We start from the raw sequence: 27,315 nt of genomic DNA, 5'->3' as shown, positions 1-27,315 counted from the left end.
ACTAATAGAAAAATGAGGGCAGTAATCAGAGGCAATGTATTGTACTGGAGAAACGTCACAAGTGGAGTACCACAGGGTTCAGTTCTTGCACCAGTGATGTTCATTGTCTACATAAATGATCTACCAGATGGTATACAGAATTATATGAACATGTTTGCTGATGATGCTATATCTAGATAATAGGAAGGATAAGAAACTTAGATGATTGTCATGCCCTTCAAGAAGACCTGGACAAAATAAGTATATGAAGCACCACTTGGCAAATGGAATTTAATGTGAATAAATGCCATGTTATGGAATGTGGAATAGGAAAACATAGACCCCACACAACCTATAAGTTATGTGAGAAATCTTTAAAGAATTCTGATAGAGAGATCTAGGGGTGGTTCTAGATAGAAAACTATCACCTGAGGACCACATAAAGAACGTTGTACGAGGAGCCTATGCTATGCTTTCTAACTGAATTGCTTTTAAATACATGGATGGGGAAATACTAAAGAAATTGTTCACGACTTTTGTTAGGCCAAAGCTAGAATATGCAGCAGTTGTGTGGTGCCCATATCTTAAGAAGCACATCAACAAGCTGGGAAAAGGTGCAAAGACATGCTACTAAGTGGCTCCCAGAACTGAAGGGCAAGAGCTATGAGGAGAAGTTAGAGGCATTAAATATTCCAAAACTAGAAGACAGAAGAAAAAGAGATATGATCACTACTTACAAAATAGTAACAGGAATTGACAAAATTGATAGGGAAGATTTCCCAAGACCTGGAACTTCAAGAACAAGAGGTCATAGATTTAAACTAGCTGAACAAAGATGCCGAAGAAATATAAGAATATTTATTTTCGCAGAGTGGTAGATGGTTGGAACAAGTTAGGTGAAAAGGTTCTGGCGGCCAAGACCGTCAGTAGTTTCAAAGCGTTATACGACAGAGTGCTGGGAAGACGGGCCACCATGAGCATAGTTCTCATCCTGTAACTACACTTAGGTAATTGGGTAATTACACTTGGGTAATTACCTGTTGATTGAAGGTTGAGAGGCGGGGCCAGAGAGCCGAAGCTTAACCCCTGCAAGCACAGCTTGGAGAGTACTTAGTGCTTCTGCACCCTCTTTTAGTATTCAAGGTGAGATTGTCAGGCCTAACAGCCTTTGTCACATTCAGCTCCAACAAATTCCTTTTGACCTCATCACTGTTGAGCTCAAATTCCCTCAAGGTTGCTTGGTTTGCTGCCACCTCATTTAGTGCAGAGACTTCTTGTTCTATTGTGAAGACCTCCTGGAATCTCTTGAGTTCTTCACACACCACCTTGTCATTCTGTGTATCTGTTCTCCCCTTTAATCAGTTTCATCATTTGTTCCTTCACTGCTGTTTCCTCCTGATCAGGCTGTGGAGCAGTTTTAGTTGGGTCTTGGCCAAACAGCTTAAGTGGGAGGGGTGGGGCGAATGAGCACGCACGTTTTGAAAGATTTTCATTTGTGTTTCTACCTGAAATGCTATGAGTGTTAATGACTTTGCAGGAATGTGAGAACACCAATGTTATGTATGTTTACAAACCCAATGTACCTTATGCTGTGTATAAATAAATAAAATAAATTTTTTTTTGGTCATTTGCTTACATTGTTGGGAAAATTTGCTTGGCAGGTTATGAAGCTTTTGTCTCTGAACCCAACCATGATCTGTATTGGTTACCTGACTTTCTGGGTGCCTTTCAGGTGAGATGGCAGTCTCACCAGCTTCCTGCGCTTCTGTGAGAAGGGATGGGGGGGGGGGGGCAGACTAGGTTCTGGCTCTTGTTTCTGCTAGACTGTACTGAACTCCACAGCTGATGAGATAAAGTAGTTTTGAATCATCTCATCGTGATAGCTTCCTGAAGCTACATGTGCTCCCTCAGAAACTGCCACTTCATTACATGTAATACTGGGTTTTTACAGTGACATAGACCAATCATGTGCATACATTTCCATATTATTAATTTTTATTTATATTGAAATATAAATAAGAAATGTTGAGATTTCATTCATGCTTGTATATTTGGCACCATTGCATATACTGTAAACCATTATCATAAAATCATTGTTATGCAATTTTATTCAAACAAATTCATTTCTGGTCATTTTATCAAAATTATAGTAATAACAAAAATAATTGAAAATGTAACAAAATTAAACATTTAAAACATCACTAAGGGGGGATCTTGAGATGCCTGAAACCTTTATGGTGAGGCATGCTTTCACTGGTTGGAATGTTGAGTGTTAAGGGAGCTAGTGCTAGCCTTTGTGAAAATGAAGGTTGTCATCAGCATATAGTATTTGATAAGGCGTTGCATTTCATTTGCAAGTTATTGATGTGTATGAGAAAAAGGAATGGGCCAGGAATGCATAAAGTACATAAGGAACAACAAATATTCTTAATTTATTCAGTTAGAACTCTCACTTTGCAAAAATTGTAGCCAATTGTTTTTTAATATTTTTTATTGTTCACAGCATGAGGAGGCATCGAAGATGATGTTTGAATATTTAGTGAATGTCAATAATCTTAATGAAGAATTAGAAAACTATGGCATAGATATTCAGAATATTAAGAAACTAATGTGCGGAATTGGATCTAAACAGCGGCAAGAGGAGAAAGCCTTCTTATATGAGGTAAGAATAATAATATTTGAATATCAAATAATATTGAATGAGAAATATATCACGTATGTTTACAGAACGGCGGAGTTTTAACATGAACCTATTTACTACTGTTTGTGTCATCTATAACACTGAGTTAACCATAACTTTTGGGCAGTTCCATCCAAACATGAGCTTGTACCCTATTTTTTTGTCATTGAGACTTGTGACTATCTTGCATTGATTCTGGGGATCAAGGTCCCTGAGGCCAGGTCTCTGACCATGCCTCCTGTAGATGGTCTTGTCTACCAGGCTGCTGGACACAGCTGCTTAAAGCGTGATATATGAATCGCAGCCTGGTTTATCAGGTGTCATATGGAGGTGTTTATTCAGTTTTGTCATGAATTCTCTGTTGAATTCTGTGAAGGGTTAGCCAGTTATTCCCCTTATGTGTAGTGGGAGCATGTTGATCAGTCTTGGGCCTCGGATGTTGATAGAGTTCTCTTAGAGTACCTATTGCACCTCTTCTTGGGCACACTTATGCTTATAGCGAATAGCCAACAGTACAATTTCCACAGTCAAGAATGTTGCACTCGGCATATGCAGTTCTAATCGACCCTAAGACGCTACAGCTTCGACACAGAACACACAGCTGACTAGGACTGCATCGAGCTACAACGCTCTCGCTCCCCATCAAGTTTAGACACTTAGGATTTCTCAACGAGTCGCCACGCTCTCACACATAGAGCTCCACGACTCCGGCTTCACTCTGCTCTCTGCTCGGCTCCAAGCTCTGTCTCAACGTATACGACACTGCTGAATCTAAGGCTACTAAATAAATATGAAAACCCACTACACACTGTGTATCTAATATACTCAACAACGTAACATAATCGTACGTTACAATCCCATGAGTTCCTGCTCCCATGACGGAGACTTCGGAGGGAACTAGCTAAGAGATGATTTTGGTGTGGTGTTGGATGAAAGCTTATGCTAAGGACCATCGTTTAAGACTAGCCAGAGGTCTGTGACTGCTCTGTAGAGAGAGAGTTACAGAATTTAGTCTGTTTAAAAACAGAGCTAGGCCAGGTCTGTCAACCCCAGCCTGTGAGGAGGCCTATGTTAGATCGTATGTAATTAGTTTGTACTGATTCATTTACTTAGATGTTGCCCAGTAATGATCAGATTGATTTTTTTTCGTTATATGACAGTGTGCTGGGAAGACGGGACACCACGAGCGTAGCTCTCATCCTGTAACTACACTTAGGTAATTACACTTAGGTAATTACACTTGTGAAGTTTTGCAAGTCTTTGACCATGTGAGAGAGGATTCCTTGAAAGGAAACGCTATTCCTTTAACATTTTTCTTCGCACTCCCATTCTGATTCCCTCCTCACAGATGAGTCTTAAGTCTGCCAGCAGTATTGGATACTCTGTTCTCTTTCCAGACCAAACCTATGTGCTGTCTACCTCTGAAGGCTAGCATCTTTACAGCCGAACATTATACGATCTCATATGCCCTTTATAGATTGCTTGTCCATCGTCAGTTCTCGTTTGTCATAGATAGCAGTTGACTCTCGAAGTGCTCTTGTGGCTTTGTAGTCATTTAACCCTATACAGGCGATGAGTCACAGTAACGTGGCTAAAGTATGTTGACCAGACCACACACTAGAAGGTGAAGGGGCAACGATGTTTCGGTCCGTCCTGGACCATTCTCAAGTCGATTGTGATGACGGAGATTGATTGATTGATTAAGATTAAGCCACCCAAAAGGTGGCACGGACATGAATAGCCCGTAAGTGGTGGCCCTTTTGAGCCATTACCAGTATCAATTGATGATACTGGAGATCTGTGGAGGTGCGACTGCACCCTGTGTGACGGGAGATGTCTCCCATGTTAAAATGACGGAGGCAAATAAATAAGCAAGAGAGGTGAGGAGCAAGGCAAATGGTACGAACGGTAAGGTGTAGTTGAGGGGATAATAGTAGGAATAAGAACTGCAGAAGGCCCATTGGCCCATACGAGGCAGCTCCTATTATAACCACCGAATGAGAAGGGGATAGTAATAGGAATAAGAGGAGGATAGCAAGGGAATGCAAGAGAAAATTTTCCCCACACTCTTGGGTCACACCCTCCCCCCCACCTCACACTCTTGGGTCAACCCCCCCCACCCCACACTCCTGGGTCACACCCTCCCACCCTCCCCACACTCTTGGGTCATACCCTCCCCCCCACCTCACACTCTTGGGTCATACCCTCCCCCCCACCTCACACTCTTGGGTCACACCCTCCCCCCCACCTCACACTCTTGGGTCAACCCCCCCCCCACCCCACACTCCTGGGTCACACCCTCCCACCCTCCCCACACTCTTGGGTCATACCCTCCCCCCCACCTCACACTCTTGGGTCACACCCTCCCCCCCACCTCACACTCCTGGGTCAACCCCCCCCCACCCCACACTCCTGGGTCACACCCTCCCACCCTCCCCACACTCCTGGGTCATACCCTCCCCCCCACACTCCTGGGTCATACCCTCCCCCCACACTCCTGGGTCACACCCTTCCCCCCTCCCCACACTCCTGGGGTCACACCCTTCCCCCCTCCCCACACTCCTGGGGTCACACCCTCTCCCCCCCCCCCACCCCACACTCCTGGGGTCACACCCTCTCCCCCCCACCCCACACTCCTGGGTCACACCCTCTCCCCCCCACCCTACACTCCTGGGTCACACCCCCTCTCCCCCACCCCACACTCCTGGGTCACACCCTCTCCCCCACCCCACACTCCTGGGTCACACCCTCTCCCCCCACCCCACACTCCTGGGTCACACCCTCTCCCCCCCACCCCACACTCCTGGGTCACACCCCCTCTCCCCCACCTCACACTCCTGGGTCACACCCTCTCCCCCCCACCCCACACTCCTGGGTCACACCCTCTCCCCCCCACCCCACACTCCTGGGGTCACACCCTCTCTCCCCCACCCCACACTCCTGGGGTCACACCCTCTCCCCCCCACCCCACACTCCTGGGTCACACCCTCTCTCCCCCACCCCACACTCCTGGTCACACCCCCCACCCCACACTCCTGGTCACACCCCCCACCCCACACTCCTGGGGTCACACTCTCTCCCCCCCACCCCACACTCCTGGGTCACACCCTCTCCCCCCCACCCCACACTCCTGGTCACACCCCCCACCCCACACTCCTGGTCACACCCCCCACCCCACACTCCTGGTCACACCCCCCACCCCACACTCCTGGGGTCACACCCTCTCTCCCCCACCCCACACTCCTGGGGTCACACCCTCTCCCCCCCACCCCACACTCCTGGTCACACCCCCCACCCCACACTCCTGGTCACACCCCCCACCCCACACTCCTGGGTCACACCCTCTCCCCCCCACCCCACACTCCTGGGGTCACACCCTCTCTCCCCCACCCCACACTCCTGGGGTCACACCCTCTCCCCCCCACCCCACACTCCTGGGTCACACCCCCCACCCCACACTCCTGGGGTCACACTCTCTCCCCCACCCCACACTCCTGGGGTCACTCTCCCCCACCCCACACTCCTGGGGTCACACACCCCACTCCTGGGGTCACACACCCCACTCCTGGGGTCACACACCCCACTCCTGGGGTCACACACCCCACTCCTGGGGTCACACACCCCACTCCTGGGGTCACACACCCCACTCCTGGGGTCACACACCCCACTCCTGGGGTCACACACCCCACTCCTGGGGTCACACACCCCACTCCTGGGGTCACACACCCCACTCCTGGGGTCACACACCCCACTCCTGGGGTCACACACCCCACTCCTGGGGTCACACACCCCACTCCTGGGGTCACACACCCCACTCCTGGGGTCACACACCCCACTCCTGGGGTCACACACCCCACTCCTGGGGTCACACACCCCACTCCTGGGGTCACACACCCCACTCCTGGGGTCACACACCCCACTCCTGGGGTCACACACCCCACTCCTGGGGTCACACACCCCACTCCTGGGGTCACACACCCCACTCCTGGGGTCACACACCCCACTCCTGGGGTCACACACCCCACTCCTGGGGTCACACACCCCACTCCTGGGGTCACACACCCCACTCCTGGGGTCACACACCCCACTCCTGGGGTCACACACCCCACGCCTGGGGTCACACACCCCACGCCTGGGGTCACACACCCCACGCCTGGGGTCACACACCCCACGCCTGGGGTCACACACCCCACGCCTGGGGTCACACACCCCACGCCTGGGGTCACACACCCCACGCCTGGGGTCACACACCCCACGCCTGGGGTCTCTGTCTCTCACAGACTCAGACACAGACACAGAGTGAGTGAGTACCTATGTGTAGTTACAGGATGACAGCTACGCTCGTGGTGTCAAGTTTCCCCAGCACTCTGTCATATAATGCTTTGCAATTACTGACGGTTTTGGCCTCCACCACCTTCTCACTTAACTTGTTCCAACCGTCTACCACTCTATTTACAAAAGTAAATTTTCTTATATTTCTCCAGCAGCTTTGTTTAGTTAGTTTAAATCTATGACCTTGTTCTTGAAGTTCCAGGTCTCGGGAATTCTTCCCTATCAATTTTATCGATTCTTGTTACAATTTTGAACGTAGTGATCATATCGCCTCTTTTTCTTCTATCTTATAGTTTTTGCATATTTAATGCCTCTAACCTCTCCTCGTAGCTCTTGTCCTTCAGTTCTGGGAGCCACTTATTGGCATGTCGTTGCACCTTTTCCAGTTTGTTGTCCTTAAGATATGGGCACCATACAACCACTGCATATTCCAGCTTTGGTCTAATAAAAGTTGTGAACAATTTCTTTAGTATTTCTCCATCCATGTTTTTAAAAGCAATTCTGAGGTTAGAAAGTGTAGCATAGGCTCCTCGAAAAATGTTCTTAATGTGGTCCTCAGGTGACAGTTTTGTTTCTAGAACCACCCCTAGATCCCTTTCTTTGCCAGAATTCTTTAAAGATTTCTCACATAATTTATAGGTTGTGTTGGGGTCTATGTTCTCCAATTCCACATTCCATAACATGGCATTTATTCACATTAAATTCCATTTGCCAAGTGTTGCTCCATATACTTATTTTGTCCAGGTTTTCTTGGAGGGTATGACAATTATCTAGGTTTCTTATCTTCCCTATTATCTTAGCATCATCAGCAAACATGTTCATGTAATTCTGTATTCCCACTGGTAGATCGTTTATGTAGACAATGAACATTACCGGTGCAAGAACTGAACCCTGTGGTACTCCACTCGTAACATTCCTCCAATCCGATACCTTGCTTCTGATTACGGCCCTCATTTTTCTGTCAGGAAATTTTTCATCCATGTTAGTAGCTTACCTGTCACTCCTCCAATATGTTCCAGTTTCCAGAACAACCTCTTATGGGGAACTCTGTCGAAAGCCTTTTTTAGGTCCAGATAGATGCAGTCAACCCAACCATCTCTTTCCTGTAAAATCTCTGTGGCTCGATCATAAAAACTTAGCAACTTTATTACACAGGATCTTCCAGATCGAAAACCATACTGTCTGTCTGATATTATATCGTTTTCCTCCAGGTGTTCTACCCATTTAATTTTAATTATTTTTTCCAATATTTTGACTATTACACTTGTCAATGATACAGGTCTATAATTAAGGGGGGGTCTTCCCTGTTTCCACTTTTGTACATTGGAACTATGTTAACCTTTTTCCACACATCAGCTACAACTCCTGTACACAGGGATGCCTGAAAAATCAGTTGAAGTGGAATGCTGAGCTCAGGTGCACATTTTCTCAGAACCCATGGTGAAACTCCATCTGGACCAACTGCTTTGTTCTTACTTAGCTCCTTGAGCATTTTTTCCCACTTCATCTCTAGACACCTCTATGTGCTCTATGTTGTTCCCTGGAATTCTTATTGTGTCTGGTTCCCTAAAGATTTAATTTTTTACAAACACACTTTGGAACTTTTCGTTTAATGTTTCACACATTTCCTTTTTATTTTCCATGAATCTATTTCCTATTTTCAACCTCTAAATATTATCCTTTACCTGCAATTTGTTGTTAATGAATTTATAGAATAGCCCTGGTTCTGTTTTACATTTGTCTGCAATCCCTTTTTCAAAATTTCTTTCTGCCTCTCTCCTCACTGCCCTGTAGTTGTTTCTCACATCTTTGTATCGCTGATGTGTTTGGGGGTTCGGCCTCTTCCTGTATCGATTCCATTTTTGTGTCTTTTGGTCTCTAGCCCTCTCGCAATTTCTATTGAACCAATCCTGTTTCCTAGTTCTGCATCTCTGTTTTGGTATAAATTTTTTTGTGCATTTATCATATATTTCACAAAACTTGACATACATCTCATTCACTTCCTTGCCTAGCATCAAGTCTGTCCAATTATACTCACTAAAAAAATTTCTAAGGTCACCATAATGTCCTCTCCTGAAGTCTGGTTTTTCAACTGCTTCACTCTCCTTATTTTCTTCCAGCTTATAACGCATTGCATACCTTATTCCCAAAAAGACATGGTCACTTTTACCCAAGGGAGGAAGGTACTGAATGTCAAATATCTCTTCCTCCTTCCTGGTAAATATCAAATCTAGCATGGAGGGAACGTCCCCTTCCCTCATCCTCGTAGCTTGTTTAACATGTTGATACAAGAATGTTTCCAGGATGAGGTCTACAAATTTACAGGTCCAAAAATCTTCTGTTTTAGCTTCATATGCTTCCCAGTCTATGGATTTCAAGTTGAAGTCACCGACTATCAACAGTCGTGATCTATCGTTATCCGCTCTCGCTATAATCTCTCTCATTATTGTTATAAGACCTTCACGTTTACTATCTAGCTCCTCCTTTGACCATGTGCTGCTTGGCGGTGGACTATATGCATTTATTATCATTAGTTTATCATCCTCATGGCAGATCTCTAGTGCTATTATGTCGACTTCTTGTGGATTGTCAGTCATTATTTCGTTCACCTTTAGGTGATCTTTTACCAGCACAGCAACGCCACCGCCTTTCCTAATTTTTCTGTCCCGTCTCCAAATTGAGTAGCCCCTTGGGAATATGACCTCATTTAAAATTACATCTTCAAGTTTTGTTTCCGTGAGTGCAACAAGTCTGGTGTCTGCAGCTGTATTACATCACTTAACTCCAGTATCTTCGATTTCACTCCATCTATGTTGGTGTATGCAATCTTCAGGAACTTGTTCCCCCTCTCCTTATTCTTCACTCCCCCTCTCTCTATTGATTTTGTTGGTTTGCCTTTATGTACCACTTTACTGGTTTGCCTACCCCTATCACTTTGTAGAAAAAAGAATTTATTTCTTCATTCCTGCTCTCATTTAAACGTTTTGCCTCAGCGAGGTTCAGTTTCAGCTTCTCTCTATCTTCTTTTGAAAGATCTCGTCTTAACGGCCACCCTTTCCCATCCTCATCACTTTGCAATTTTCTAGCATTCCTTAGTACTTCTTCCATCTGTTTGGCACAGTTTAGGGTGATCCTCAAAGGTCGATCTTTCCCTTTTATGTACCTGCCTATTCTCCTGTAGTCGTACACATTCTCTATGGTTGTAAGACCTTCCACGAGGCCAACAATTTTATCTACTACTTTAGCTTCTTCTACAGCTCTTTCTGACCTAGATGTTATCTCCTTTTCTTTGCAGTCAAAAATGATCAGGGACTTACTCTGATCAACTGTGTTTTGCACCAACTTCGGGTTAGATGCCAATTCTTTTCTCACTTCCAGCCTAATGTTTGTTTTATCTTGGTTGCTGCAGTGTTTGACTTCCTTTACTGCTGCTTCTATTTTTTCCTTCTCCTTGGCCACTTGTGCATAAGTGAGTTGCATATCTTTCTTGCACTGTTCTATTCCCTGTGTAACTTCCTCCATCTGTGCTGACAAAAGCTGTTTCTCCTGTTGAATTTCCTTACCTAACCTATTGTAGTCATTTATGTTTAAATTTACTTTAACTTCTTCCAAAGCTATTTTTAAGAGTTTATTTTCTTCTTCCATGGCTTTGCAATTTGTTTCCAATTGATTCTTATCCTTGTGCAAGTCTTTCACTAAACCCTCAAGACATAAAACTTTGCTATTCAAATGGTCATTACTTTCTTTCAATTTACTAATTATTTCTACATGAGAGTTCACTATAGTATCTAAATTTACCAACTTGTTATGTAGACTGCTAATATAAATGCTTTCTTCATTGAATCCCTCAAAATCAAGCTCTGTTTTGTTTTTCCCCTTGCCAGTGGCCATCTTGAATGTTCTTCTCTGCACTGTAAACACTAGGGCAACTTTTTCTCATCTGAAATTTATCTCATGTGCGTGCGTGTGTTACGGGGATCCTGTAAGCGTTAACTTCTACCTACAATGAGCCACTTTGAGATTTTTCAATATATGTATGATATCCTGAACAAGAATTTGATATTTTACCTCAATCTGTACACCTGATTAATTGACCAGAGAGGGGTACATACCAGTCTGCCTCCCGCTCACACAACCAGATGAGTAATGACGATGTATGGATGACGATGGTGTTCCGTCGTTGTCTCCCACTAGGTGATTCACTAAGTGCTAGTAGATTGATGATGGCGGTTCTGCTGTCTTCACAAAGCTCTGGAGTCAGTCACTGTATCGTTGTGTTACAGTTCACTAATTTACTGTACCACTGATCAGTCACCACCCAACAAACACAATCAGGCAGTTCCACGGCAGGTCCTCCCACCTGGCCGTCAGGTCAGGTCGCTCCACACGGTCCTCCACACTTATATGCACCGGTGATGCCACTAGCTCCACTTTGGTTTCTTCACACTATTGCTAGCGATATGACTATGCTATGTAGCACCCTGCTAGCTACACACTGCGAGAGGCCAAATACTATGATCTAGCTTCTATACTCCTTCAATGTCCCGAGAAATTGACGAATTTCCATGGACCTCACTAATCGTGTGTGTCTCCTACTGGCGGCGGCCTACTACTGTGTGTCTGTCTGTGGGGGCACGCGTGTGCCGATTTTCATGTATGCCTTGTCGTTATTGGCATACATTAATAAATTTACATACATTTTTTATTGTGCCACTCCTCCCTTTGCCCCTGAAGGGCAACGCTCTGATGTGTGGTCCTGGTAGGCCAATGAAAACTTAACTAATGGCACCCTATAATCTGGCACTATACTTGTTTAGTAGCTTCAGAGAGCCACTAGGGCTCATCCAGAAATTATTTCATTACATTAACAATAGGTTTTTATCTGATCAGTTCAGCATAATAATAATTTATATCATAATAAATTTTTGTGTTATTTGATGTAAGCATAATTTTTTTGCTTGAATGCATCTTACAGATTGTGGCTAATAAGCGAACAGGTGTTGATGTCGACAAGTGGGACTATTTTCTACGTGATGGTCACAACCTTGGCATTAAGGTAAGCACTGACTTGTTAGATACTCCCTTTGAAGCAAATGGTTTTAATAAATTTGTGTTTTCATGCCTTGAGATTCTTCAGATAAATGATCTCTCTGGACAGATTCTCTCCAAATAGTTTGGCATTAAATTGTAGATATGGGCATTTAATTTTACTCCTATGAAGTTAATTGATGGTTCTAGCTTTTTTTTTTTTATAGTATGCTGCATCAATTCCATAAGTTTCCTTCTGGGTATAGTCTTGGTTCTATTAATGTAAAGATAACCACAAAAACTTGATTATAGGATGAATTATTTATCATGTGTAAAGTCTCATTTTTTACATTTATTTTTACGTAATTATTTCAGTGTCTATGCAAGATTTTTTTTTTTCCCCAGTAATATTATTCAATAGTGTGTAATTTATGGAATATATATACAGTAGTTAAATGTGTGGAACATCGCTTTGCTCCAAAATATGGTGCTCATGTATAGTAGTGACATATTATACAGTATTGTTAGATCAGTCAAATGGTGTTTCTGGGTGGGGAGGGGGAGCCCCTTCGGCTCCCCGGAGCTATCTAGGCTGATACTGAGAATTTGGGCATCATGTACATTTAGGCATCAGTCAATGTACATGGAGTTCTAGGCCTACCGGGGGACTAACGAGCCAGAACCTGGCCCCCTCAGAGAGGCACGGGGAGCAATGGCCTATAGAGACATTAGAAGTACTCTGTCATCGACCGGGTCAGACACCCAGAAAGATAGGTGCCCCAAAACACCCCCTTCCATTCTGGTTAAGAATTGCTATTAAAGCCGAATACATGGGTAGAACTCCTCATGAAGAAAAAAATGAGCATGATGTCATGTCGTTACCAATGTTTTGATAATGAGGAGATTCAGGCGGTCTCGGGGACTACCTCTTCTGGATTGGCTACGGAGGCATTCGAGCCGGGTCCTCGTGTCGAAGCATCTGGGTCTGACCAGTGGGCGCCCTTTCTTCCTGCTTGCAAGGCTGCTCCGGCTTCTTCTTGTGAGGCCGGGGTCTTGGAGGACGGCTTGGCCCCGGGGCCTACTATAGGGGGCCCTTGAGGCTGGGGAGGGATTGACTTGGAGCCTTGGGGCCCATTGTACTCTGCTTGGGGTTTTGTTCCTTCCCAGCAGGGCTTGTTACAGGAAGGGGGTTTTTCCTCTCCCCCTTATGCGTATGACTTGGATATGGTGTCAGAACCGGAACCTCCCTAGGTTTGGTTCCGGTTTCCTTCGGGTTTGTCAGTCCTGTCTTTCTGAAGGTTTTCAGCTTCCCGCGTCCCAGCACATGAGGTGCAGGCGACCATGGCATCTTGCCTCCTGTGTGACACGGATGACGCCTCTTTGATGAATCCTGCTTCGTTCAAGTGGCCGACTGTTATGACCACTTTGGACCAGTAACCGGGTTCTTGATGCTATAACCTTGTTTGGTGTATCCAATCCCAAGTTGATAGTATGCTTTCAAGAACTGGCTATATAGTGCAATAAAGAATAAGGGGGAGTGAACAATACACAGTTCCCTTTAAGAGTATGTTCACCATTATATTTACACCTTCACCATTAAAAGATAATAGATTTAATAGATTAAGACTACACGTATATACAGTAGTGTCGCTTTCACGTAGGACACTTCTACGATGGCAGTGTTCGCCAACTTCAGTGTTTTCCCCTGCCCAGTACTGTGCATGTTTACTGACGAAGCACTGGCAAATTCACCTCTTACGTGGGCCAGTCCTACGTTCACCTCTTACGTGGGCGACTGTGGCGTCGCCTCTCTCCACCAACGAGGAGGCGACAAACCACACGGCACCTCGGATGCATTTCCGACGGTTCCTTTCATATAAAAGAGCCGGTCGGCCGAGCGGACAGCACGCTGGACTTGTGATCCTGTGGTCCTGGGTTCGATCCCAGGTGCCGGCGAGAAACAATGGGCAAAGTTTCTTTCACCCTATGCCCCTGTTACCTAGCAGTAAAATAGGTACCTGGGTGTTAGTCAGCTGTCACGGGCTGCTTCCTGGGGGTGGAGGCCTGGTCGACGACCGGGCCGCGGGGAGACTAAAAGCCCCGAAATCATCTCAAGATAACCTCAAGAAGTCCACCGACATAGTATCATGAGGTGCCTACACCCCACTATTGCTCTCCAGCTACTCGCTGGCAGAGGACTTCAGCCACACGCTGATCGGGGTCACAAAATAACCATATATAGGGGTAGCTAACCCCTGGCAGAAGCCTCTAGCAACTGGCTAGCAGCACTTCACTATAGGCACCTCACTGTTGTCCGTCGCTCTAAGCCAATCTCAGGGTATGCCGATCTCTATTGAAACTGCGTAAATCAGCAGCTAACACACTGCACAGATCGATGGTCGCTTACTTAATCTCCTTCCAGGAACAAGCTCAGAATATGTGAACTGCCAAAGGTGAAACTGCCTTCCTCAGTACAACTGCCTCCATACGTCACCTCTGTGGACATAAAACGTCATCAGTTAAATGGACGGTACACTGGGGAAACCATGAGGTAACACTCATTCACCTGGGAGTTGACATTTTGCTCTGTAGCACAACAGATACCTGGTTGAAAGGTTGAAAAGGTTGGCTAAAGCCAACCAACCAACCAACCTTTTCAACCTTTCAACCAGGTATCAACCAGATGGCGCTGATCACGACACGCCACCCGTCAGAGATCATCCACAACGACCTTTCTGTCTGACCAAGGCAGGAAACAGAAGCCATTCGTCACTGCCACGTCACCACCAATAGATGGCGTTGTCCACGTAGCGTCCAATATCTGGGGAACTAAGGTGCCAACCCATAGATGGTGCCAACATTGCCACTCCATACTCCAATGAAGGTGGCGATACTGTAACAGGCTTCCTCCCCTTTCTGGGTTTATTATGAGGTTCAGGAGTCGTCCTGGCTAGTGGATTGTCCCTTCTTTACTTTGGATGTTTGGCATGCGTTCTGTCATTCCTGCACGTTTGTATGGTAGAAGATTCTGATGATTTCCCAGGTTTACCTGGGGGAGCAACCTTGAGCACCTCAATGAGTGCTTGTGTGCTCCAGCTCTTCCTCATGATGTTGGTGTGCAGCAGCTTCACGTGCAGGTTCCTTCCCTTTTGGCTGTGCTGGTTGCTGAGGACTTGCTCAAGCGTGGCTCCTTGGCCTCTGTTTTGCGGTTCCTTTCCCTTCTTGAGCTGTCCTCAGATTGGCTTGAGGAGGGTATGGAGACGTTTTGGGCTTTGTCAGGGTCAGACGTGTTATTTTCAGCGGCTCGTATGTCGTCTGCTCTGTTGCAGCTTTTTTTTTAGTTTAGTTTAGTTCATTTATTATGCACCCCATACCCATCTTGTGGGCGGTAGTGGAAAGGGTTAAAGAGGCACATAATGGGCTCAGGGACTGAACCCCAGAATTCATTTAGCTAAGCAAGTTACAATCTTGAGCTAGTTACAAAATTCAGTAAGTTTTCTCATCAACAATGGGTTCGAGATCGACCACAAGTACAGTTTCTAAATTAAGCAACTGACATATGTAGAGAGCTAGTGTCACAATTGCAGTTGTTTGTGCCGATTCTGCAGGATGCGGTGTTTGTTTTTTGCTTTCCGTCTCACGTGTCAACAGGTGGTGCTGGCTTCATCTGTGGAATCTGCTTGGGCCCTGGCTCTTCGGTTGTCTTCTCCCTTTTGTCTTTTACAGTTTGGGGAGGAGGCGGTCGCACAGCATATGCAGGCGGCTTCTGTTTCTTGTTGTCCAATGTCTGACTTGTTGGTCCTCCGGGTTCCCTGGGGGAACCCGGAGGACCAACAAGTCCCGGATTCTAACCAGAAGGGTCATTCCAGGGCTCATGGTTCCTTCCGTCGTGGTAGGCAGGTGGTGCCAGTTTCAGGGCGGGTGTCGCCTCCGGACCCCCCCTCCTTCTGGTTGGCGCGGTGTTCTCTGTTCCGAAGTCGGGTTCCCGTTCGCTCATGCCTGGTCTCAAGATTTGTGGGCTTTTTGGGTTGTTTCCAACGGCCTGCAGTGGTGTAGGTTGGCCCCTTGTCCCTAAGGGGGTTTGGGACTGCAGGGCAGGCCTCTTCTCCTGCGCTCTGTTAGGTCATCTCGGAGTGGGTGCGCTTGAGCGTGGTCGAAACGACGACTTCTCTCAGTTGGGTTTCCCGCCTGTTTCCAGTCCCGAAACGAGACTGTGTGGACCTGCAGTTCATTTTGAACTTGTGCCATCAGAACACCTGGGTTTCTTGCCCCTCCTTTCGGAGGACTACTGTACCGAGTCCGGCTCCTCTTGGAGCCAGGTGCTTGGATGGTGTCTCTTGGCCTTAAGGATACGTATTGGCAAGTCATGGTTCATCCGGGGTTCAGGGACTGGCTCGGTTTTTTTGTGGGGCGTCGAGGGTACCGCTTTCGTTGCCTTCCAATTGGCTTGAATCTGGCACCTCGCATGTTTACACACCTCACCCGGGGCGTGGTGGCTTGGTTGCTTCTTTTAGGGGTTCTGGTCTTTGCCTACCTCGACGACTGGCTAGTGTGGGCTCACAGTCTGTCCACGTGTCTGCTAGCCAGGGATTTGGTTCTTTCCCAGCTAGCTGGGTTCGAGTTCCTGGTGAACTGGCAAAATTCCCATCTGGTTCCCTCTCAGGTTTGGTCTGGCTGGGTCTTGTGTGGGATTCTAGGACAGCTTTCTTGCCTCTCCCTTCGGAGTCCCTTCTTCGCCTGTTTCTAGCGGGCTTCCTGGTCACCTGCCAGTTGCTCGAGGGTCTGTGCGGGAGCTTGAACTTTGCCGTGTTGGTATACCTGCCGGGTTGGGTGTGGCTTCGTCAGCTGTTCTGGTGCCATTTGGGCCGTCCCTTCCGCCTCTCTCGCGATTGTCGGGTCCGGCCTCCGGGGGCATTAAAAACCCTGGTTGCTGCATCGCTGGCTTCCTCTTAGATCTAAGTTTTTCGGGGTTCAGTGCCCTGGCACTTCCCTGAGCTCTTGCTTGATGTGTTCACGGATGCGTTGTCTCTTGGCTGGGGTTTTGTGACCAGTCCGGCCAGGGGTGGTGGAGTCCGTCCTTCCGTCGGGTCCACAGTACGGTGAGGGAGTTCGCGGTGGTGTGGTTGTTGCTCCGGAGGGTTCGGGTCGCAAGCGGATCACCGATCCGGCTCCATTTGAACTGCTCTCTAGTAGTTCATTGTCTGAACCGAGGGGGTTGTCTGCGGTCCTTGGCTCTTTGGGGCTAGTCTCTTTGGGTGACTCGTCTGCAGAGTTCTCGGGGTTTGGCTTTCCTGGCTGTTCACATTCGGGAAGTGTCTAACGTCCTGGCGGATGACCTGTCTCGGTTCATTCCACTGTCCACAGAATGGATGGTCGACTCAGACTCGTTCTGTCGAACCAGACATTCGGGCTCCTGGAGGTGGACTTCTTCCTATTGGCTTGGTCGAGGCGCCTTCTGTTGTATGTGGCGCCGTTCCCCGATTGCGAAGCTGTCGGTCTCGATGCCTTCAGGCAGGACTGGTCGAGGTGGGGTTACCTATAACTCTTTCCTCCGGTTCCGCTGTTGATCCAGGTCCTAGCTTGCTTGGAGACTTACAGGGAAGAGTAGTCCTTCTGGCTCCTTGGTGGCCAGCCCAGCCTTGGTTTCAGGCGCTGCTTGCCTGGTGTCTGAACCCGGAGAGTTTTCCGTGGCTCCGCCTCATTCAGCAGATCGGTCCAGTCTGTTACAAGGCTTGTTCAATCTTCTCATTGAGTCTTCGCGTCCGGTCTTCCTGACTCGAGTCAATCACCACTTGTATGGTGACCAGGTGGCTTCTTTGGTGTCCCACCTGCGGGCTTTGTCTCGGCGACAGTATGAAGTTTCTTGGTGGTCATTAAAGTTTTTTCTGACCCTTCGTTGTTACTTCTATTTCTGTCCAGGTTGTCTTATGCTTTCTTTCACGGTTGTTTCAGGACCAGCATCTTATGCCGAACACTGTCACCTTGTATAGTGCGGCGTTGGCGGAGCTGCTGCAGCTGGCGTTCGGCGTTGATGTTACTTCAGCGCCATCTCGCAAGCTGTCTCGGGTGTTGTTTCACCTCCGGTCTGCTCATGCGCCACCTGAGCCATGCTGGTCTTTGGATTGAGTGCTCTCGTTTCTCTCTTCCTCTCGGTTCCAGATTGTTTGTCGAAAGCTCTTTTCCTGCTGGCATTGGCCTCTGGGGAGTTGAGTCAGGGAGCTTTATGCTCACCTCGTGCTCAGGGGTTTCTGCTTTTTTGGGTTATGTGATCGATTTGTTCGGCTACAGCTGTCTCCTTCTTTTCTGGTGAAGAATGAGACTGCTGCTTTCTGGAGGGGCCTGTGGGTTGTTGATGCTTGGTTGGTAAGACTAGGGGTTATTACCCAAGTGTTATTACCCAAGTGTAGTTACAGGATGAGAGCTACGCTCGTGGTGTCCCGTCTTCCCAGCACTCTTCATATAACGCTTTGAAACTACTGATGGTCTTGGCCTCCACCACCACCTCACTTAACTTGTTCCAACCGTCTACCACTCTATTTGCGAAAGTGAATTTTCTTATATTTCTTTGGCATCTGTGTTTAGCTAGTTTATATCTATGACCTCTTGTTCTTAAAGTTCCAGGTCTCAGGAAATCTTCCCTATCAATTTTATCAATTCCTGTTACTATTTTGTATGTAGTGATCATATCGCCTCTTTTTCTTCTGTCTTCCAGTTTTGGCATATTTAACCCTTAAAGTGCGCATCACTTCATATGAAGTGTAAATCGTTTTACCAGTCAACTGCGCTTCACTTCATATGAAGTGTATGGGTACCGCGCACGATTTGAATGGCCCGCGGTGTAGCTGGGGGTCCCATACGCTGCCCAGGGGCTCTAGTAAACAGCGGCCATTTTGAAAAAAAATCCAGCTCACGCTCCGATGGCATGGGAGGCCTCAGTTTAGCGAGAGTCACCATGGCGAGCGCACGGTCAAACGCCTCACGAGCACGCATCACTCAGTCCCTCACCCCAGAGCAAATAGCCCACGAATTATTCTCTGAAGGTGAAGAAAGTGTGTTTGACGATTCAGACAACGATGAGGATTATACACAGTTGTCGGGAGATAGTAGCAGCAGCAGTGAAAGTGAGAATGACCGCCATGCCATGGCGAGGCCTATACGCTCTCCCATGCCTCCTCGCCCATTTTCTACCTCAATTCTACCACGACCTCACAGTTCCTGTGGATATTTTCTGTTTGAGGGTGACGAGTCAGAGGGAGGTGACTCCTTTTCTGGGTTTAGTGACTCAGATCAAAGTTTTATTGAGCCTGTGGCTGGTACCAGTGGTGTAACTGGGCGAGAAATTGTCGCGTCAGCAGCATCTCGCCCAGCCAAGCGCCACCGCATGGCACCACATGAGGGACCAAGACCCTCGTGTTCACGTGCACCCACCTCACGTGCACGTAGCCGCCGTGCTTCTCGCAGACGGTATTCAGCTCCTGGTCGCCGGTATGCATCGCTTCCTCGCCGTCTTTCCTCTGCATCTCGCAGGACGCCTGGTGTACTTGAGTGGAGTGATGGTGACGACTTTATTCCTAATATTCCTCACTTTGACGATAAAGATGTAGGGATTACAAACCTTTTCCCTAATCAAGGTGAGGACATGGCTGAGATGGAATATTTTACAGCATTCTATGATGAACCACTCATGGAATACATTGTACACCAAACGAACCTGCATGCTGCTTACCTGATTGAGAGGGAAATCACAGAATTTTCACGACTGCAGCGTTGGAAAAATACCACAGTGGCGGAAATGTATGTGTTTTTGGCACTCTGTTTGTTGATGAAGCACTGTCACAAACATGCAATAAATGACTATTGGAGCAAGGACAAGACAATACCAACACCTTTATTCGGGAAATATATGTCACGAGACAGGTTTCAGATACTCCTCAGGTGTCTACATTTTGGAAGTGTTCAGGACCGAACACCTGATGATAGACTGTGGCGAGTGAGGCACTACATGAACGATGTTATTGGAAAATTCAGAGATTTTTACGTACCAGCACAGAAGCTGGTGGTTGATGAATCTCTCATACTTTTCAAGGGACGTGTTCCATTCAAACAGTACATTCCCTCAAAACGAAACCGATTTGGCCTGAAATTTTTTGTTCTTTGTGATTGTGAGACAGGATACGTGTTACACATGATTCTGTACTCGGCTAGTGATGTAGACATTCCCGGTAACGACGAACATGGATTCTCGGGGAGTGTAGTGAAGACCATCATGGCTCCGTGGATGAACAAGGGACACATTTTATACACAGATAATTACTATACAAGTCCCTTGCTAGCTCGGTTCTTGCTAGAAAATAGAACCGGATTGGTTGGTACAGTAAAGCCACAACGAAGGGAAATGCCTGTGTTTGACAACGACATTGCAGTTGGTGAGTGTCAGAGAAGGAAAAGTGATAACATTCTGTCAGTTCGGTGGAAAGACAAAAGAGAGGTGAACTTGTTGACAACAATTCATGATGGAACAATGGTGAACAGTGGGAAAGTGAGCCATAAAACAAACGCACCACTATACAAGCCAGACTGTGTTTTAGACTATAATATCAACATGCGGTTGATTGATAAATCAGACATGATGATTGGCACTGCAGAGTGTGTGCGGAAGACATGTAGGTGGACGAAAAAAGTGTTCTTCCATCTTGTGGACATGAGCATGCTGAACTGTTTCAACATGTACCTTGTGAGAACTGGACGTAAGCCCACTTTCCGTGACTTTGTATTTGATGCTGCAATACAGTTATTAGGAAAGTTTGCAAAAGATGTCCCAGGTATTCAGCGGCCCATCATAAACCCACTGTTGCAGCATGCTGGTACTCCACGCCTCGCTCACACTGAAGGCTTCCTAGCACACAAACTTAAGTATTTGCCACCTGGTGTGAAGCGTGCAATAGCCCAACGTGATTGCTTGGTGTGTAAAACAACGACACGTAGAGACAAGAAACGGAAGCTTGTGCAAACATGGTGTGAAACGTGTGGTATCCCATTATGTGCTGTCGACTGCTTCAATGACTACCACAGTCTAGAAATCTTCTAAGTGTGCTTCAAAGTGTGTATAGCGTGTGCGAGTGTGTAAATATGTAAACATATAAGCAGAACATATAATATAATAGACTGTAATGACATATTATATTGCCGTAATTGAAAACATTTGTGTGCGCCTGTGTATACTCAAATATGCAACAATTATTGATACAAAATATGTTCAAACAGTATTTGAAACACAATTAGTGAAAAAAAATTAGATAAAATGCGCTTAGACATTGTAAATAAATAGCGCGAAAATATATTTATGGCAACTCTGGCTGTTTGAGGACCGCGCGCAACATCTCCCGGGCGTGTACTGCATGAGCGACCATGCAGATTGTGACGTCATCGCAGAGCTTCTCGGCTCTATTGCAACAAAAGTAAATACAATAGAATTTTTTTTTTATTTTTCCCGTGATCAGTGAACAGAACTTAACAGATTAGCAAAAAAAAAAATTTTTTTTTTTTTTCAAAATGACATGCGCCTGTGTGGATAGCAGGATATTAGACCCCGAGCATGTTAAGGGTTAATGCCTCTAACCTCTCATCGTAGCTCTTGCCCTTCAGTTCTGGGAGCCACTTAGTAGCATGTCTTTGCACCTTTTCCAGTTTGTTGATGTGCTTCTTAAGATATGGGCACCACACAACCGCTGCATATTCTAGCTTTGGCCTAACAAAAGTCATGAACAATTTCTTTAGTATATCGCCATCCATGTATTTAAAAGCAATTCTGAAGTTAGAAAGCGTAGCAAATAGGCTCCTCGCACAATATTCTTTATGTGGTCCTCAGGTGATAGTTTTCTATTTAGAACCACCCCTAGATCTCTTTCTTTATCAGAATTCTTTAAAGATTTCTCACATAATACATAGGTTGAGTGGGGTCTATGTTCTCCTATTCCACATTCCATAACATGGCATTTATTAACATTAAATTCCATTTGCCAAGTGGTGCTCCATATACTTATTTTGTCCAGGTCATCTTGAAGGGCATGACAATCATCTAAGTTTCTTATCCTTCCTATTATCTTAGTATCATCAGCAAACATGTTCATATAATTCTGTATACCAACTGGTAGATCATTTATGTAGACAATAAACATCACTGGTGCAAGAACTGAACCCTGTGGTACTCCACTTGTGACATTTCTCCAGTCCAATACATTGCCTCTGATCACTGCCCTCATTTTTCTATCAGTCAGAAAATTTTTCATCCATGTTAGAAGTGTACCTGTCACTCCTCCAATATTTTCCAGTTTCCAGAACAACCTCTTATGTGGAACTCTGTTGAAAGCCTTTTTTAGGTACAGATAGATGTAGTCAACCCAACTATCTCTCTCCTGTAATATCTCTGTTGCTCAATCATAGAAACTGAGTAAATTCGATGCACAGGATCTTCCAGATCGAAAACCATACTGTCTGTCTGATATTATATCACTTCTCTCCAGGTGTTCTACCATTTAGTTTTAATTATTTTTTCCAATATTTTGACTATTACACTTGTCAATGATACCGGTCTATAATTAACCCTTAACACTTTCGCGCTCCGTGGAAACTCGCGGTTGACAGGGGGTAGGTGGCCCCTCCGTGCGGGTAAGTGCGCAGTGACACCCAAATGTGTATACTCGTTCCAGTTTTCTCACCTTAATTCTCGTGCTACGTCGCTCATTTTGGTATCATTGTGTTTGCAATTAAATTCTCTACAGGTGTGTATAAATATAATGTCCAAAAGCCTAGCGTGACTCCCAACAGCAAAGCGTAAAGTCGGCAAAAATGCACAACATCAGTAACATGTGCATTCTCGTTTCATTTTTTTACCTTAATTCTTGTGCTACGTCGTTCATTTTGGTATCAAATTGTTCGCAATAAAAAGGCGATTATTTTAAAACTAGTCCCAGAATAATAGAGCAATAACTGGATTTTTAACAAATATTTTAATTCTGGACGCTCATCACAAATTTATTTATATCTTTCCAGTGTTCTGACATAAATATTTGTGTTACATCTTTCATTTTGGTATCAAATTGTTCGCAATAAAAAGGCGCACATTTTAAAACAAGTCCCAAGATAATAGGACAATAAATAGAATTTTAACATATTTTAATATTCGGACCATAGGCCTATTTATAATTTTTCAAGTGTTTGGACATCAAGTTTCATGTTATATCTTTGATTTTGGTATCAAATTGTGTGCAATCTAAAGGCGCTTATTTTAAAACCACTACCAGATTGATCTGATAAAATTTAAATTTTTTTAAAATATTTTAATGAGTGACTCAGTATTGCGTCGTTGGAACACATTCAGTAGAAAAATGAGTGACAAGATGGTCAGTCTGTGGAACGCGAAAGTGTTAACATGCTCGGGGTTTAATATCCTGTCATCCCCACAGGCGCATGTCATTATGGAAAAAAAAAAAAAATTTCTTCCTAACCTGTTAATTTGTGTTCACTGATCACGGGAAAAATAATAAAAAAATCGTAAGTGGCATATATTGCCCGCTATAGGGCGGGGAAGTCTGGCAAATTATAGGCGCTGACTCAGCATGCGTCCCAGGCGGTCTGTTGCTCGCCAGCTGTCAGGCCGGAGTTGCCACAAAGAGATAATTACCTAATTATTTCAATGTCTCTGATTGATTTTTCATAGTTTTTTGCTGTAATATTATTCTATAGTGTGTAGTTTGATATATTTATATAATAAAATGAGTGAATCATCGCTGTACTCAAAAATATGGTGTACATATTGTTGATTCAGTTATGTTCATCAATCAGTGAACAAATACTTTGTCGGTTATTACACTATAAGCACAGGTTATATATAAGTATCTGCATGTTTTGTTCACTATAACGAACCACTAAGTAGCTATTATGAGTCAAAAAGTAACGAGGAGTGACTGCCGTGTACCAGCCAGCCACTCCCACCCTTCCTCCAGTCATGTGACTCACCCACATTCTCCTCCCACAATAATGTTTTTGCTATAATTCACTATATACTGACGTTATATATAAGTATCTACATGTTTTGTTCACCATAACTGTACATCTAAGCTTGTATGGTGAGTAAAGGCACACAGACGTAGGACCTCACACAGTCAGCTGATAGCTGCCGCCCTCAAGGCCAGACGCACTAATATTTCTCCTCCAACAATGCTGTGTGGTGTTATTATGCTATATACACACATTATATATAAATATCTACCTGTTTTATTCACCATACTTGTACAAATAAACTGGTATGGTGCCCAAAGACCATCGTGGTAACCAGTAAACAACACCGTCGTCTGCACGGTGGCGTCGTGCAGACGACCCCTCTGCCCTCACCAAAATGGCGGCTCCCAACCTTCTCTTGCTGTTTATACCCTCTATACACATGTTATATAAAGTATCTACATTTGTGTTCACCATAGCGAACCACTAAGCTGGTATGCTGAGTGCAGTCAATAAAAGCTGGCCACACACAGTCGGAAGACATCGCCACCAACCTCCCTCCCACAGCATTACACCTCCTTCCATGGCACACAGTGCTAAATATCACAACAATCCTGCTATTATCAAAACCCTGGTCAGTTTTATCACAGTCAGGGGTCTTCTGTAATAATATCATCGCTACATAATAGCATGAACAAGTATATTTTGGCATTTTTAGGCGATGCTGTGGTCACAAGCTGAACAGCAGTGCTGTTACCTCATGCTGCGTGCGTCAGGCTTGGTTGCTCACTCAATACTGAGGCCAATAACACCCGGGAGTTTGGCCCATGATTTTTTTTTTTTAAATGGCGTCTGTTTACAAGAGCCCTGATGAAGGTGTGGTGAACCCAGTGTATCCGCGGGCCGTTTAAATCTTGCGTAGTACTCCAACACGTCATATGATGTGAAGTTCACTTTAAGGGTTAAGGGGGTCTTCCCTGCTTCCACTTTTGTAGATTGAAACTATGTTAGCCTTTTTCCACACATCAGCTACAACTCCTGTAAACAGGGATGCCTGAAAAATCAGTTAGAGGAATGCTGAGCTCAGGTGCACATTCTCTCAGAACCCATGGTGAAAATCTATCTGGACCAACTGCCTTGTTCTTATTTAGCTCCTTGAGCATTTTTTCCACTTCATCTCTAGACACCTCTATGTGCTCTATGTTGTTGTTCTGGAATTATTCTTGTATCTGGTTCCCTGAAGATTTCATTTTGTACAAACACACTTTGGAACTTTTCGTTTAATGTTCCACACATTTCCATTTAATTTTCCGTGGATCTATTTCCCATTTTCAACCTCTGTATATCATCCTTTACCTGCAATTTGTTGTTTATGAATTTATAGAATAGACCTGGTTCTGTTTTACATTTGTCTGCAATCCCTTTTTCAAAATTTCTTTTTGCTTCTCTCCTCACTGCCGTGTGCATCATGTATTGTCTGGTTGCCGCTTTGTGCCGTTATTTGTGCACCACGGCCTCAGTGACCAGGGGCGTGCTTCGGGTTGACCCGGTTTCCCTTCTTCCCTGTTCCCGGGTTCAGTTCTCTCAGGTTGTCCACAGGGTTATTCGTTCTAGCCAGCCTGCAGTTTTCCCTGTGCCCACGACGTTCGTAAGATTGCTGCACTTGCTGCTGTTTTCAGTAACGTATTGGGCTCACATTCAGGTGCGGGGCTTTTGGAGATCGAACAGGGTCCTGGCTGCTCGCTACATGGTCAATGTCCTGGGCGCTTGCTCCCTGGTTAATGTCCCTGGGTCTGGTCGGGCCTGTGTTGCATTGGGTCGGCAGTTGTAGCCAGTTGTCTCAACTTTGCGTTGAGATGTGAGGAACGACCGCCACCTGGGTAAGTCCCTGTTTATTTTTCTCTTTCGGTAAGTAGCTCCGGGGAGCCGAAGGCACCCTCCCCTCCCCAGAAAACCAGCTTTGAATGTAATGAAATACCATTTTCTGGGTGAGACCTGGATACTAGAATATGCTAGAATATGCAGCAGTTGTGTGGTGCCCATATCTTAAGAAGCACATCAACAAACTGGAAAAGGTGCAAAGACATGCTACTAAGTGGCTCCCAGAACTGAAGGGCAAGAGCTACGAGGAGAGGTTAGAGGCATTAAATATGCCAAAACTGGAAGACAGAAGAAAAAGAGGTGATATGATAATTACATACAAAATAGTAACAGGAATTGATAAAATCGATAGGGAAGATTTCCCGAGACCTGAAACTTTAAGAACAAGAGGTCATAGATTTCAACTAGCTAAACACAGATGCCGAAGAAATATAAGAAAATTCACTTTCGCAAACAGAGTGGTAGACAGTTGGAACAAGTTAGGTGAGGTGGTGGTGGAGGCCAAGACCGTCAGTAGTTTCAAAGCGTTATATGACAGTGCTGGGAAGACGGGACACCACGAGTGCAGCTCTCATCCTGTAACTACACTTAGGTAATTACAATTAACATTGTTATGAACCATAACAAATTAATAAGCAGTTCTGTTGGGTATGGTGATGAAATCAAAACACAGCATGGAGCCACATGATACTAGCAGACAATGCCAGCAGTAACGTGATGCAAGACAATGCCTCCAATATTCTACACATCTCGCTATGACTAGCTGCATAACTGTTATCACATTCCTGTTAAAAATTCTGAATATGAATCCATTTCCACAAGGTTATATTGTGAGGGAACAGGAGATACGTTTCATGATGCATAGATGCAGGAAACAATGGCTGGGTGTTGTGTGTGTACCTCATGATGTGAATATCATAACTAGCATTGTGGTCACTGATTATCTGAACATTGTACATAGTCTTTATCACAGTCAAGATTGACACTATCAGTGTAAAATAATTACATATTTTATTCATCGCAGAGTGGTACTGAGAGCTCTTGCATTGTCATCATGTGCTTAGGTCGTGCTCTCAGTACTGAGGCTCTTGCAACCAGTACAGATGCTGATCATTTTTTTTTTCAAGATAGTGTCTGTTTACTGAAGTCCTGAGTTACAGGATCTGTGTACCCGTGGGAGTTTTGAATCATTCCCTATTCCTAAAAGTGCCTTACGGTGCTCTGCACACCCCCGATCAAGCGCCTTAACCGCTGTGCTGCGCCAACTGAGAAAACTCAATCAGTGGGAAGCTGCGCCAACTGAGAGACCACCTTTTGAATATTTCGTACCCATTCAAAATGCATGCACAGTAGGTTGTGTACAAAATGGACTCTTGGGATCTCCAGTGAGAGGCAGCCATCTTGGAAAAAATTCC

At 45.4% G+C, this 27,315-nt stretch overlaps 1 protein-coding gene across 8 annotated transcripts in view; it reads left to right on the top strand.

Annotated features, from left to right (window-relative positions):
* The window catches only part of LOC123755066 (deoxynucleoside triphosphate triphosphohydrolase SAMHD1), a 134,884-nt gene that overhangs the window by 51,734 nt on the left and 55,835 nt on the right, over positions 1-27,315 (top strand). For all 8 annotated transcript variants that reach the window (XM_045737537.2, XM_069332952.1, XM_069332950.1 and 5 more), the window contains 2 exons: positions 2,483-2,641; positions 11,967-12,047. In XM_045737537.2, coding sequence (XP_045593493.1) covers positions 2,483-2,641; positions 11,967-12,047 — 240 coding nt within the window. The remainder of the gene's footprint in view (positions 1-2,482; positions 2,642-11,966; positions 12,048-27,315) is intronic.

Source organism: Procambarus clarkii, chromosome 28 (assembly GCF_040958095.1).
Source record: "Procambarus clarkii isolate CNS0578487 chromosome 28, FALCON_Pclarkii_2.0, whole genome shotgun sequence".
NCBI lineage: Eukaryota > Metazoa > Arthropoda > Malacostraca > Decapoda > Cambaridae > Procambarus > Procambarus clarkii.
This window is presented reverse-complemented; position numbering and strand designations above follow the sequence as displayed.